Raw genomic sequence first — 14,943 nt, forward strand, 5'->3', positions numbered from 1 at the left:
ATGGATGGATGGATTCCTGGATGGATGGATGGATGGATGGATGGATGGATGGATGGATGGATGGATGGATTCCTGGATGGATGGATGGATGGATGGATGGATTCCTGGATGGATGGATGGATGGATGGATGGATGGATGGATGGATGCTTTATTGATCCCGAGGGATACTTCAAAAAGGTTCCTTACTGCTGTTTGGTGCAGTCAGAGACTTCCTTTCCACCACCCATTATTTCTATTCTTTAAGTTTCCACAAGAGAAGTTTATTCAATATTTATAACTTTAATCACATCCAACATGTATTTTCAATTCTGACTTAATGCTAACATCATAAAAAAACTTGTGCTGTGTTTAACTATTCTGAGAGACTTCCGGTTATTGTGGATGTTAATTTATATAAAACATTATATATATATATATATATATATAGAAAGCATTCAATCATTCTTTGAACAGAAAACATATTAATATATATTCATTAATATGCTTTCTGTTCAAAGAATGATTGAATGCTTTCTAATCATTCAGTAAATAAGAATATTTCTCAGTATTATTAAATATCACTCGCCAGTCGACTTAATTCATCTGAAGTTTTAAATAATAATATCTGTAGATCAACAAAATATAATTCTTACAATGATAATCATATAAAAATAATTATAATACATAATGAAATACGTGTGTACCTTGAGGCAGTAGTATCCGATGATGCAGAAGAAGGAGATGACAGTGTGCAGGACGGCGAGGATTCGTAACATCGGCTCCATGTATCCGCTGCTCTCCTCCAGAACGAAACGCACTGTGACCGGCTTCAGCACCTCCTCCAGCACCTCCTCCTTCACCTCCGCTGCTTCTCCTCCCAGAGGGTCCCACTGAACGCTGCCGTCTGACCGGCTGCTCGCGAACACCTCCCTCTCCTCCACCACAGAAGAGGACGTAGAGACCTGCAGGTACAGACATCAGAGGTTCAACGGTAACATAGAGAATCAAGCATGAAAGAAGAACTGAGGAACAAAGTAATGATGATGGATAGATTATAGATATTTTATTGATCGCAAGGGAAATTCAAGGCATCCTGTAGCAGTGTACAAGACTTTAGTTACAATAAACAGTAAACAAACAAGAAGATTTAGAAGCCCCCTATATGACTAAGAATAAACTAATTACACATTCAACCTGTGCTATTAAAAATAGACTCGTTCTTATATTGAGAAATGAACATAAGCTGAAAATATATGTGCTATAAAAGAGACCTGTAAACAGTTATGGAGTGTTGCTCTTCTGACAGTATGTGTTGTTTATGGTGTCTGAGGTGTGCAGACAGTCAATGCAGTCATTTTAAATGAGTCCGGACACGGCTGTTGTTTTATGGGATGTATTTTGAAGCACCAGGCTAATTGATCTGTTTATCGTGTTAGCTTTGAGAAGATGCAAATAAAACGGCCTGTTAACTGACCACATGCTAACATTATGATTCTACAACCCGATAGGACAAACATGACAACGCACATTATTACCTCATAGAACAATAACAAAAGATACATCATCACCTTATAGAAGAGCAGGATGAAGTTGATTGCAAAGGCGACAAACAGAGCAAGCATCCTCATGTTGTAGAAGTTTCTGGCAAAGTAATTCTGCCGCAGAGACGGAGAGAGGCGGGGTTAGCATGGTTCTGGTTATTGCTATTTAATATTCACACTGTTTACATTACAACCTATTTGCAGTGTAAAATGAGAGCAGATCATAAACAGGATCAGACACTGACAATATTCAAATCAATCCTAGGTGTAGTACCAGCAGCTTCCTCTGGTAGGCGATGATCTTCTTTAGGACAGCTGACTCCTGCAGGTCCGGCTCGTCGGACTTTGAAGTATGAAGTCTCCTCACTTTGGGTTTCATCTTTTCCTTTTTCTCCAGTTTCTCCTGCTTCTCTGCAACCCTGAAAAGAAATGTTGAGCAGCTCGAATAATGTCAATAATGGTCCTTTGGGTTTCTCTTGTCTGCAGCGTTTCATTAATCAGTTTACAGGAACATGAACGTACTCAGAGGTTTTCTCAGGTTCAGTTTGTGTGTCTGCTGTCGCCTCTCTCTCCTCACAGGAAGAATTCTTTGCCTGAAACACAAAAATATACAAACAAATGAGATAAGCTCAGCTTCTCTCTCCTCGTGGAGTTGATGATTCTCTGTCCCATGATTGTTATAACATGGATTAGACTCAAGAAGTCAATCACAGACTGACCTGATGCCTCCGCCTGAGCTCAGGTGGGGGAGCTGTGGGTGGGGCTTGGGGTGTTGGGGAGGGTATGGGGGAGTTGAGCAGCTCGGTGAGGCTGGCATTGGGGTTGTGGGGGGTGATCTTGTATTGCCCCCCCTCCCTCCTTAAGTCCAGACCAAAGATATCAGACAGCAGCTCTGTCTCACTGGTGTTAACCGCCAGGTCGGCCAGGTCCTCCTGAGGGGAGGGTCTCTTCTCTCGCTCTCCCCCCTCCCCCCTGACTTCGTCCTGCGTGGGGTCGGGCATGTTGGCCAGCAGTTCGGACACCTGGTGAGGGCAGATCAAAAATAATGAAGAGCAGATTGTAGTGAGTTCAGGTTGTTAGGGTTAGGGTTACCTTACCTTGATGGTCTTGGCACCCTCTACCAGCCCCCCCCCCATGAAGCTGTTGTAGAAGATCCTGCAGAAACCTCTGGCCACACTAAACGCCATGTGCAGCAGAGCCAGCAGGACTGACCAATAGAACGCCATCAGTGTGGTCAGCAGATCCTTCAGCGTCATGTTCTTCATCTTCTTCACCTGCTTCTTCACACTCTTCATTGACAGAACCTGCACACACGCACACACGCACACACTTACTGTGTTACTGTGTGTTGCTGTATGTTGCTTTGTGTTGATGTGTGGGGCAATTAGCGCACCAAGCAGGGGGAGCAATTCAGGGTCTTGCCCAAGGACACATCGGACAGGACACTGTGTGTTGCTGTGTTGCTCTATTTGAGTTACCTTGATTAGCATCATGACATTGTAGCGCAGCGCTAACAGAGCCATGCGGACTGTGGTGACAGAGAAGAAGCCCATCTCAGGACTTTCTTCGTCTGGTTTCTCTCGCTCGCTCTCCTCTTTGATGGCCGAACGCTCGCCAGCGTCGGACATCTGAGCCGCGAGCTGCATTTCAAAGATTGTGTCCTCACAGAAGTTGACAAACAGCTCCATCTTCTCCTTCTCGCCTCCCTCGTTCACCACGTCAAAGATGAACTGGCGCTTGGATTCCTTCACCTGGACGGGAGATAAACAGAGACCTGTTTCCTGTCTGTAACGGTTTCCTGTCTGTGACTGTTTCCTGTCTGTAACTGTTTCCTGTATGTAACTGTTTTCTGTCTGTGACTGTTTCCTGTCTGTGACTGTTTCCTGTATGTAACTGTTTCCTGTCTGTGACTGTTTCCTGTATGTAACTGTTTCCTGTCTGTAACTGTTTCCTGTCTGTAACTGTTTCCTGTATGTAACTGTTTTCTGTCTGTGACTGTTTCCTGTCTGTGACTGTTTCCTGTATGTAACTGTTTCCTGTCTGTAACTGTTTCCTGTATGTAACTGCTTTCTGTCTGTGACTGTTTCCTGTCTGTGACTGTTTCCTGTATGTGACTGTTTCCTGTCTGTAACGGTTTCCTGTCTGTAACTGTTTCCTGTCTGTGACTGTTTCCTGTCTGTGACTGCTTCCTGTCTGTAACTGTTTCCTGTCTGTGACTGTTTCATGTCTGTGACTGTTTCCTGTCTGTAATTGTTTCCTGTCTGTAACTGTTTCCTGTCTGTAACTGTTTCCTGTCTGTGACTGTTTCCTGTCTGTAATTGTTTCCTGTATGTAACTGTTTCCTGTCTGTAACTGTTTCCTGTCTGTAACTGTTTCTTGTCTGTGACTGTTTCCTGTCTGTAACTGTTTCCGGTATGTAATTGTTTCCTGTCTGTAACTGTTTCCTGTCTGTGACTGTTTCATGTCTGTGACTGTTTCCTGTCTGTAATTGTTTCCTGTCTGTAACTGTTTCCTGTCTGTAACTGTTTCCTGTCTGTGACTGTTTCCTGTCTGTGACTGTTTCCTGTCTGTGACTGTTTCCTGTCTGTAATTGTTTCCTGTATGTAACTGTTTCCTGTCTGTAACTGTTTCCTGTCTGTGACTGTTTCCTGTCTGTGACTGTTTCCTGTCTGTAATTGTTTCCTGTATGTAACTGTTTCCTGTATGTGACTGTTTCCTGTCTGTAACTGTTTCCTGTCTGTGACTGTTTTGTCTGTGACTGTTTCCTGTCTGTGACTGTTTCCTGTCTGTGACTGTTTCATGTCTGTGACTGTTTCCTGTCTGTGATTGTTTCCTGTATGTAACTGTTTCCTGTCTGTGACCGTTTACTGTCTGTAACCGTTTTCTGTCTGTGACTGTTTCCTGTCTGTGACTGTTTCCTGTCTGTGACTGTTTTCTGTCTGTGACTGTTTCCTGTCTGTGACTGTTTCCTGTCTGTGACTGTTTTCTGTCTGTGACTGTTTTCTGTCTGTAACTGTTTCCTGTCTGTGACTGTTTCCTGTCTGTAACTGTTTCCTGTCTGTAACTGTTTCCTGTCTGTGACTGTTTCCTGCCTGTGACTGTTTCCTGTCTGTGACTGTTTCCTGTCTGTGACTGTTTCCTGTCTGTAACTGTTTCATGCCTGTGACTGTTTCCTGTCTGTAACTGTTTCCTGCCTGTGACTGTTTCCTGTCTGTAACTGTTTCCTGTCTGTAACTGTTTCCTGTCTGTGACTGTTTCCTGTCTGTGACTGTTTCCTGTCTGTAATTGTTTCCTGTATGTAACTGTTTCCTGTATGTGACTGTTTCCTGTCTGTAACTGTTTCCTGTCTGTGACTGTTTTGTCTGTGACTGTTTCCTGTCTGTGACTGTTTCCTGTCTGTGACTGTTTCCTGTCTGTGACTGTTTTCTGTCTGTAACTGTTTCCTGTCTGTGACTGTTTCCTGTCTGTAACTGTTTCCTGTCTGTGACTGTTTCCTGTCTGTAACTGTTTCCTGTCTGTAACTGTTTCCTGTCTGTAACTGTTTCATGCCTGTGACTGTTTCCTGTCTGTAACTGTTTCCTGTCTGTAACTGTTTCCTGTCTGTAACTGTTTCCTGCCTGTGACTGTTTCCTGTCTGTAACTGTTTCCTGTCTGTAACTGTTTCCTGCCTGTGACTGTTTCCTGTCTGTAACTGTTTCCTGCCTGTGACTGTTTCCTGTCTGTAACTGTTTCCTGTCTGTAACTGTTTCCTGTCTGTGACTGTTTCCTGTCTGTGACTGTTTCCTGTCTGTGACTGTTTCCTGTCTGTAACTGTTTGTTGTTCATGGTCAGCACCTGAGGCTTCTCCCACTGCGTCCGGCTCGACTCGCTGATCTCAAAGTAAACCCTCTCGATGCGTTTGGCGCTGCCCATGATCTCGATGCGTCCCAGGTAAGGCTGGAAGTAATTCAGGACGCTGTCAGCCAGCTCCAGGAAGGTCTGCAGCCGCGTGTCATGAGGCATGTGCTCCGACAGGTTGGTCAGCAGGACGGCCACATTAAAGCCTATGTCCTAAAACAGGACAGAAAACACATTTACTGCATGTTGAGTGAGCCAGACTCTGACTCTGTTCAAAGAGGACAAAGTCAAGAAGGGGACACAAATACAGACACATCATCACGTAGCTGAAGCCAATAATTCTCCACAGTCTGAACCAGACAGAAACAATCAAACTAATCAACCCATCATGCATTCATGAGCCCGCCTTGCTCTCACTGATGGAGAGTCCAGGAGACTGGACATGGGGACATTCATACACACCAGGTCGCAATGGTTACCTTGGCCGGCTCGTGAAATCTCTCCACAAACTCCTCGTAGTCGAGCAGCTCGTTCTCGTCCGTCTCAGCACAGGACAGCAGGAAGTCGGTTTCAGATTGGGTGTAGTGTTTGTGGCTCTCCATGGCTTTGTGGAAGTCTCTCTTGGAGATGAGTCCTGACCGTTCAATCACAGATGAACCATCATCTCTCTGTTCACATATTCATGTGATGTTTTAAAAGCGAGGGTTACCTTTCCCATCGGGGTCGTACTCCTTGAATGCATCGGATGACGTCAGGTCCTTCAGTTTGAGGAACATATCAAAGAACTTAAGGATCATCTCCACGTTGTTGGATGACTCCACTAACATGTCCACCATCTGCTTCCCAATGGTCCCGTTCACCACGTTGCCTGTCCAATGAGAACGTGTTATTCATGTTGTGTCAGTCCCATCCTGTTTCATACATGACGGCGGTCTGTTCATGAAGGTGAACCCACCCTCCAGCATGGACAGCAGCATGACCACCATGTCCTTCTGCAGGTCCATCAGCTCCTTCAGTAACTCGATCTGACTCGAGTCCTGACAAAGACGGAGAGCGTTTTTAACATGACCAGCCTGCACACACGTTCCATCGCAGCCACGTCCTGAGCTGTGTTACACTTATCTGTTTATACCCGTCTAAAGACTGAACGTGTGATTGGTGGAGAGTGTGTGTGTGTCAGAGCAGGTGAAGACATACAGCACAGGTGTGTGTGTGTGATCACTGACCTGAGACAGTTTCATCTGCATGTGAGCGAAAACGTGAAGAAAGCCCACCACAGCGTCCCACAGCCGACTGTGAGCCAGACTCTGCTGGTTCCCCGTGCACGGACCCTGTGACATCATCAGGACCACGGTGACATCATCAGAAACAGTCAGATGACCATGTGATCAAAATAAGTGTGACTTCACGTCAGAATCGTTAAAGTGAATGTTGGATACATTTGTTCATGATCATGTGGTCATGTGGTCATGTGGTCATGTGGTCATGTGACAGTGGTGGGCTCAGGTGAGTCTTACCTGGATGTACTCTGTCAGAGTGTTGAACACCTGTTTGGCCACATTTATTGCCTTCGAGAAATTCCTCTGACCCTGCTCATCGATCACGTCTTTACCAGAATAATACCAGTAAAAATCACTGATGGACTCCTGCAGGAGAGAGGAGGAGGAGGAGGAGAGGAGGAGGAGAGGAGGAGATAAGGATGAAGAGGAGGAGGAGGAGGAGAGGAGGAGGAGAGGAGGAGGAGGAGAGGAGGAGATAAGGATGAAGAGGAGGAGGAGGAGGAGAGGAGGAGGAGGAGAGGAGGAGATAAGGATGAAGAGGAGGAGGAGGAGGAGGAGAGGAGGAGGAGGAGGAAGAGGAGGAGGAGGAGGAGGAGAGGAGGAGGAGGAGGAGGAGAGGAGGAGGAGGAAGAGGAGGAGGAGGAGAGGAAGAGGAGATAAGGATGAAGAGGAGGAGGAGAGGAGGAGGAGATAAGGATGAAGAGGAGGAGGAGAGGAGGAGGAGGAGGAGGAGAGGAGGAGGAGGAAGAGGAGGAGGAGGAGAGGAAGAGGAGATAAGGATGAAGAGGAGGAGGAGAGGAGGAGGAGATAAGGATGAAGAGGAGGAGGAGAGGAGGAGGAGATAAGGATGAAGAGGAGGAGGAGAGGAGGAGGAGAGGAGGAGGAGGAGATAAGGATGAAGAGGAGGAGGAGGGGAGGAGATAAGGATGAAGGGGAGGAGGAGGAGAGGAGGAGGAGAGGAGGAGGAGATAAGGATGAAGAGGAGGAGGAGAGGAGGGGAGGAGATAAGGATGAAGGGGAGGAGGAGGAGAGGAGGAGGAGAGGAGGAGAGGAGAGGAGGAGGAGAGGAGGAGATAAGGATGAAGAGGAGGAGGAGGAGAGGAGGAGGAGAGAGGAGGAGATGAAGAGGAGGAGGAGAGGAGGAGGACATTTGATCTCATACTGGTTAATCAGCCCGCCCCCTTTATTAAAAAAAGGCGGTCTCCAGGTGTAACGGCGCTCACCTGCACTCGGAGCAGGTAATCCACAGTGGAGATGATGATGTTCACTGTGGTGTTGTTTCCTGTCTGAGTCCTCAGGTAGTTCTGAAAGTCTGAAACATAAAGAATCAATCAGCTGTTCAGGTGTCGTCTGTTTACGCTCAGGACTCACTAACATGCATTCTCTGTGATGGCCAGCAGGGGGAGTCTATCTCTGATGTTGATTTATTCTGCCAGTAAATATTTTCATCCTCACTCTATGGTCTCAATCTGCAAGAGGGGGGCGGGGCTACGTGTGACTGACAGGTCATAACCATGTAACCTGAAAATCAGACGTGTCGTTTAAAGTCTGGGCTGAACTAAAGGACAGTCTGAGGAGGGTCTCCGGTCAGACAGCAGATCTACAGTGAGGACAGGTAACAGGTCACGTACAGGGAGGTGTAGTGTGAATATCCACTCTGCTTAATTAAACATGACCACGCTGCTTCAACCAATGAGAGAAGAGAAGCCGTTATCTGTCTCCTGTCTCCTCTGACACTCAGGAGCTGCTTTGGTTTCTTTCTAATGAAGATGAAACCACCTGACACGGTCACACCTCAAACGGAGGAGGAGACAAGATTTGTGATGTCACATTTGTGATGAATCAGTTATAAATCGAGCTCACACACCTGAGTTGTGTCCTTCACACAGCAGCTGCAGGAAGCGGAAAAGGTCACAGGTGAACTCATCATCCTGCATGACCTTCTCACCTGGCCGAGAGGAGAAACACACACACACACACACACACATTCATGCACACATACGACACACATGCAGACACACGTGTGCACAAGCACATACACAGGAACGTGCAAACACACACACAGAAACACACACAGAGTCAGGGACAGAAGCAGACGACATGAAGGAGAGACGATGAGAGGGAACAAAGAGTTAAAAACAGATGTTTCCTCTCAGTCAGTCAGAATACACAACTCCTACAGTACACACACACACACACACACACACACACACACACACTGGGATGAGCAGGACTCAGTGGTGCTCTGAAGTAGACTGATTTAACCACCGCAGCGTTTTACAGTCAGCTGTGTACGATTCACAACAGGACAAAAGTTCAGCTGAAAGATGAAACAGAAACATCGACGTCAAACATTCTGCAAACACGTTAGCAAGGAAACACACACAACAGTGAGACGCTGCCCCCCGTCACGACAGAAGTGCTCCAGGACTGCAGGGGCTGGAAGACCCTTATTATTGATCTGAGAGAAGACAAGGCTCTATCTGAACCTTGAACCACCTGGAGGTCCAGGACAAAGGGGGGGGGGGGGGGGGGGGGGGGGGGGGGGGGGGTGCGGATCGAGTCTCCCACCTTCCAGCTGAGAGACGACTAACTCTACCACTGAGATACAGCTGGCCACTGTGGGGCTTATTTTCTACATCAAATATGTTCTACCCATATCCAGCAGGATATGGCGCCTCCTACAGGCCTGGAGCACGTCTGTTTATGTGAAGTGATATGTTGCGTTTTCTGTTGCATTTGTTTTCTGACTGTCTCAATTTGCATCAAGGATTTATTTGCAGCATGTTAAGTGGTTGTTACTTGCTGTACTTCTGTTATTGTTTTAGTTGGTTGTTTGATTTTACATTTTATTGAAATCTGAATATTCAACCAGAATGTCCTGGTTTATTGCTCCTCTTTAGCCTTGAGAGGTCTGGGTTGGAGAAGGCTGAACAGCTGCTCTGACTGAGCTTAAATACTGCAAAAGTGCAAAGTCAAAGAGTGTCAGAGAAGAGGATGAGACACAGTAACTTCAACTATAACAGAAATATGGACAGATACATCATCACAGTGAGACTGCTTGCTAAACTGGTCTGCAGGTCTGGAACAAGAATGAAAGTGCACAGCCAAAAGGATCCACATTCTGTCTTACCAAGGCCCCCTGCCCCCTTTCCACCTGTCCACCAGATGGCCTCAGTCTTTACCCTTTTCCCTGTAAACCCAACTGTGTGTCTCCACTTCATGGGCAGTCTCACTGCATCCACGTTCACCCTGACACAGCTCCATGCTTGCCTGATTCAGAGCCTGGACTTTAACCCTGCATCCAGAACTCTCTAAATCCTCAAATAGTTCCCCTCTCATGCCAAGCCTCGTTCCCACCATGCAGCCAGGCCAACGACTTTTCCTGTTGACCCTAATCTGATAATCTGATAATCCTGCTGCTGGGTTGATCAGTGTCAGGCCAGTTCAACATTCTGCCTGAAAGAAGAGAACCAGAATCACTGACCCTGTATTCAACAGTCAAGAAGATCAGAACTCTTGAGGAAGTCCCATTAGATCATATCTACCTGGTTTCACTTTGGGTTCATCTTTGAACTCTGACTATTCAGGACTAAGACACAATAAAGACTCACATCATCTCAGGTGGGATTGTAAGCACACACTGAGCCAGTCTGATCCTCCCTGCTGAAGGTCAGGAGGAAATGCACTTTCAGGCTTATTCCAAACACATTAAACCAAGTGATGTCTGCTCATATTTTATTCTTAACTACTAGATTATTTCATATCTACCAACAAATAAGAATATGAAACTGTGATAAGATTAAGACATAAAACGCTGTAAGGCTGCTACGCAATGTGACGCAGGACAAAAACCAAATCAGGACTTTAAATTCAACACCTGGGAGAAAATAAGTCAAAACATTAAAACATAAAAAAAGAGTTATTCAAATGAAATGATTAATAATGAAGGACACGAACAGTAACCACAGACCACAGCTCAGTCCAGGAAACAGACAAGGAAGAAGGAAGCAAGGAAGGAGGGAAGGAAGGAAGGAAGGGACAGAGTTCATCTCCATCCTTAGAGTAACATGGTTCTATATTCACAACTCAGTTTAAAGGTATAATACTAAGCTCACAGGTAGAGCTCACAGGTAGAGCTGACAGGTAGAGCTGACAGGTAGAGCTGAGCTCACAGGTAGAGCTCACAGGTAGAGCTGACAGGTAGAGCTGACAGGTAGAGCTGAGCTCACAGGTAGAGCTGACAGGTAGAGCTGACAGGTAGAGCTGAGCTCACAGGTAGAGCTGACAGGTAGAGCTGACAGGTAGAGCTGAGCTCACAGGTAGAGCTGACAGGTAGAGCTGACAGGTAGGCTGACAGGTAGAGCTGACAGGTAGAGCTGAGCTGACAGGTAGAGCTGAGCTCACAGGTAGAGCTGACAGGTAGAGCTGACAGGTAGAGCTGAGCTGACAGGTAGAGCTGACAGGTAGAGCTGACAGGTAGAGCTCACAGGTAGAGCTCACAGGTAGAGCTGACAGGTAGAGCTCACAGGTAGAGCTGACAGGTAGAGCTCACAGGTAGAGCTGACAGGTAGAGCTCACAGGTAGAGCTCACAGGTAGAGCTCCCAGGTAGAGCTGACAGGTAGAGCTCCCAGGTAGAGCTGACAGGTAGAGCTGAGCTGACAGGTAGAGCTGACAGGTAGAGCTGAGCTGACAGGTAGAGCTGACAGGTAGAGCTCACAGGAAGAGCTGACAGGTAGAGCTGACAGGTAGAGCTGACAGGTAGAGCTCACAGGAAGAGCTGACAGGTAGAGCTCACAGGTAGAGCTGACAGGTAGAGCTCACAGGTAGAGCTGACAGGTAGAGCTCCAGGTAGAGCTGACAGGTAGAGCTGACAGGTAGAGCTCACAGGTAGAGCTCCAGGTAGAGCTCACAGGTAGAGCTGACAGGTAGAGCTGACAGGTAGCCGATACAAGGCCGATACAGGTGCCAGAGATCAGACCTTCACAAGCAACGACGGTGTCCTACTGAAGTTACCAATGTTGGGTCCAGCCAGGATGACAAAGTTCAGGCTGTCTCTTTGGAGAACCATGACAAAAGACTCTTTATCCCAGCATGCCTTGCAGGTACTCCCAGAAGGCTTTGTCACACCTAACACATAGGTGTGAAGTTTGGGAGGGATAAAACAGGGGTGCTGAGGGTGGAGGAGGGTGCTCATTAAATGAGTTGGTTGAGTATGTTCAAATGTTCTCGGCCAACTTCTCCTCCTTTTTCAGCGCAAATCATATTTGCAGCAAAATAGACACCAGGCACAGCTCGCCCAGGTGCAAGAAGATAACCAGATCCTAAAGGACGGCTTCAAAAGGATGCAGGATAGACTTAAGACCTTGCAAGTCGAATGCAAGGCCCTGCAGGAGGAGAATAAAATACTGCAAGAAAGCTGCAGGTTAGCCAGACATATGAAAGAAAGTGTCATGGTACCCAGGATTCGGGAGGAGCAGGTACGCACCGCAGCCCCCACGCCAGCTGAGGAAGCCCTACACAAAGGATAGGATACTGAACCAGATCCCTGGAGGAAGGAGACAGACATGTTGGATGACCAGAGGACTTATGAGTCTTCAGACGACTCACCAGGCTGTTACTCATGGTCTACGGACCAGACAGAGTGTCAGGGCCTCAATGGAGACACTCCAGCCAAGGATTCAATCCTTGCACAAAGAGAACAAATCTCTTCGTCAGCACCTACAAACTGCCAAGCAGAAGGTGTTAGACGCTTTTGAATTAATTCAAGGAGCACTGGTAAACATGGAGCAAGCCACGTCATCAGGATACGACTCTGATCGTGCACCAAGCCCCTTAAAAGATCAAACAACCCTGCTGAAAAAGCTCAGTAGAAAACCGAGCAGCCAGGATAGTCCAAGGACTGAACATAGTCTTGTTCCCCCTGTCAACCCTGAACAGAAAGACTTTGACTGTAGAGCCCCTCCCTTTGACAAAACGCTGTCACACTTTTTCACACCTTGACAGGTTTGAATCACCCCATGGGAAGGGGGGTGACTTCTCAGCCCCCTCCGGCAGAGATTACAGCAGGCCCTCTCCTACTACCTGCAGGTTCCCACACATACACCCTGAGTGTCACAAAGGTGACGTAGCACTTGAAGGCAACAAATTGCCTCGTGCTATGAAGAAGTCCAAGAGACCACGTCGCTGGCAGAGAAGACGACAGAGCCAGGGGGGTGAAGGGTTGAGCCAGCCATAGGGTAGGTTCCAGCCTGAGGAGTCAATCACTGACAGACCTGAACGGGACTCTCGGGATGACCGAAGCCTAAGACAGAAGGGTAGGTATAACCAGAGTTCCCAAGAGGGACTCTCGGGATGGCCGAAGCCTAAGACAGAAGGGTAGGTATAACCAGAGTTCCCAAGAGGGACTCTCGGGATGGCCGAAGCCTAAGACAGATGGGTAGGTATAACCAGAGTTCCCAAGAGCTTCATAAGGAAGCAGGTCTCAGCAGTGAGATGACTAACACAATTCCAAGGGGGGTGATAGATGGGGTAAGACAGTGGCAGGCCTCCAGCCCTTACAAAGAACCAGGTCCTGACTCCACACCGGGGAGGGGAGAGTAGCCTCCACTTTAAAACCCAGTCACTCTACCCACGCCTTTGTTGTTGTTGTTTTTTTAGTTTTGTGGCATCACATCTATAGTGAGACTCTACCTGTACATGTACATTACACATTACTGACATGCCACAAACACACACAGGCTTTCTCCTGCCCAGTCAAGGAGTTAGCCCACAAATCTACATATGAAACTCTTCTCTTTCTCTCTTCCTCTTTATTTATTATGTGTTTTGTCCAAGAATGCACATTGAGCAGCAAAGCTTGGCTAATGCCTGATTATGTTTTGATGTTTAGCGTTAGACATAGTTAGACAGTCTGCCCAGACTTTACCTCAATGTCTGCCCAGACCAAATGCCTCTTGAATTTATGGACTGTTTGCTAAATTAACTTTTGTACAAGTATCTCCAAAGCACGTGGACTGGTGGCCCATAGTGCCCTGAAGACCATGACCTGCATCCCGCTCTTCAGGCCAGGGGGGATGTTGGGTCCAGCCAGGATGACAAAGTTCAGGCTGTGTCTCTTTGGAGAACCATGACAAAAGACTCTTTATCCCAGCATGCCTTGCAGGTACTCCCAGAAGGCTTTGTCACACCTAACACATAGGTGTGAAGTTTGGGAGGGATAAAACCCCAGGACAACCAGTGTTCTGTCTCCCTCAAACGTCGTCTGGCGACGTCCGAGGATACAACTCTGCTTCCTGTTTCACAGCACGCTTCTCTTTGTTCGAAAGTTTTGGCGCGCAGCTAATCCAAGGCCTTGAGGCATACCGACATCCTGAATTCCGAGCTACTGTACCTGCCCCCACCTGTCCTACTGTACCTGCCCCCACCTGTCCTACTGTACCTGCCCCCACCTGTCCTACTGTACCTGCCCCCAACTGTCCTACTGTACCTGCCCCCACCTGTCCTACTGTACCTGCCCCCACCTGTCCTACTGTACCTGCCCCCAACTGTCCTACTGTACCTGCCCCCAACTGTCCTACTGTACCTGCCCCCACCTGTCCTAATGTACCTGCCCCCAACTGTCCTACTGTACCTGCCCCCACCTGTCCTACTGTACCTGCCTCCACCTGTCCTAATGTACCTGCCTCCACCTGACCTAATGTACCTGCCCCCACCTGTCCCGATGTACCTGCCTCCACCTGACCTAATGTACCTGCCCCCACCTGTCCCGATGTATCTGCCTCCACCTGTCCCGATGTACCTGCCTCCACCTGTCCCCGATGTACCTGCCTCCACCTGTCCCGATGTACCTGCCTCCACCTGTCCCGATGTACCTGCCCCCACCTGTCCCAATGTACCTGCCCCCACCTGTCCTAATGTACCTGCCTCCACCTGTCCCGATGTACCTGCCTCCACCTGTCCTAATGTACCTGCCCCCACCTGTCCCGATGTACCTGCCCCCACCTGTCCCGATGTACCTGCCCCCACCTGTCCTGATGTACCTGCCCCCACCTGTCCTGATGTACCTGCCCCCACCCGTCCTAATGTACCTGCCTCCACCCGACCTAATTTACCTGCCCCCACCTGTCCTACTGTACCTGCCCCCACCTGTCCTACTGTACCTGCCCCCACCTGTCCCAATGTACCTGCCCCCACCTGTCCTAATGTACCTGCCTCCACCTGTCCCGATGTACCTGCCTCCACCTGTCCCGATGTACCTGCCTCCACCTGTCCCGATGTACCTGCCCTCACCTGTCCTAATGT

At 48.0% G+C, this 14,943-nt stretch overlaps 1 protein-coding gene across 1 annotated transcript in view; it reads right to left on the reverse strand.

Moving 5' to 3' along the window:
- Positions 1 to 14,943, reverse strand: part of LOC306842210 (ryanodine receptor 2-like) — a gene marked incomplete at its 5' end in the record, with an annotated part of 116,349 nt that overhangs the window by 32,162 nt on the left and 69,244 nt on the right. Inside the window, 15 exon segments of the mRNA XM_079372334.1 lie at positions 685 to 942; positions 1,549 to 1,635; positions 1,796 to 1,940; positions 2,044 to 2,114; positions 2,241 to 2,543; positions 2,619 to 2,825; positions 3,000 to 3,272; positions 5,356 to 5,571; positions 5,838 to 5,992; positions 6,068 to 6,226; positions 6,314 to 6,395; positions 6,585 to 6,689; positions 6,876 to 7,004; positions 7,862 to 7,950; positions 8,506 to 8,623. Coding sequence (XP_079228460.1) covers positions 685 to 942; positions 1,549 to 1,635; positions 1,796 to 1,940; positions 2,044 to 2,114; positions 2,241 to 2,543; positions 2,619 to 2,825; positions 3,000 to 3,272; positions 5,356 to 5,571; positions 5,838 to 5,992; positions 6,068 to 6,226; positions 6,314 to 6,395; positions 6,585 to 6,689; positions 6,876 to 7,004; positions 7,862 to 7,950; positions 8,506 to 8,623 — 2,397 coding nt within the window.

This window comes from Symphodus melops (assembly GCF_947650265.1).
Source record: "Symphodus melops genome assembly, chromosome: 21".
Taxonomy (NCBI): Eukaryota; Metazoa; Chordata; class Actinopteri; order Labriformes; family Labridae; genus Symphodus; species Symphodus melops.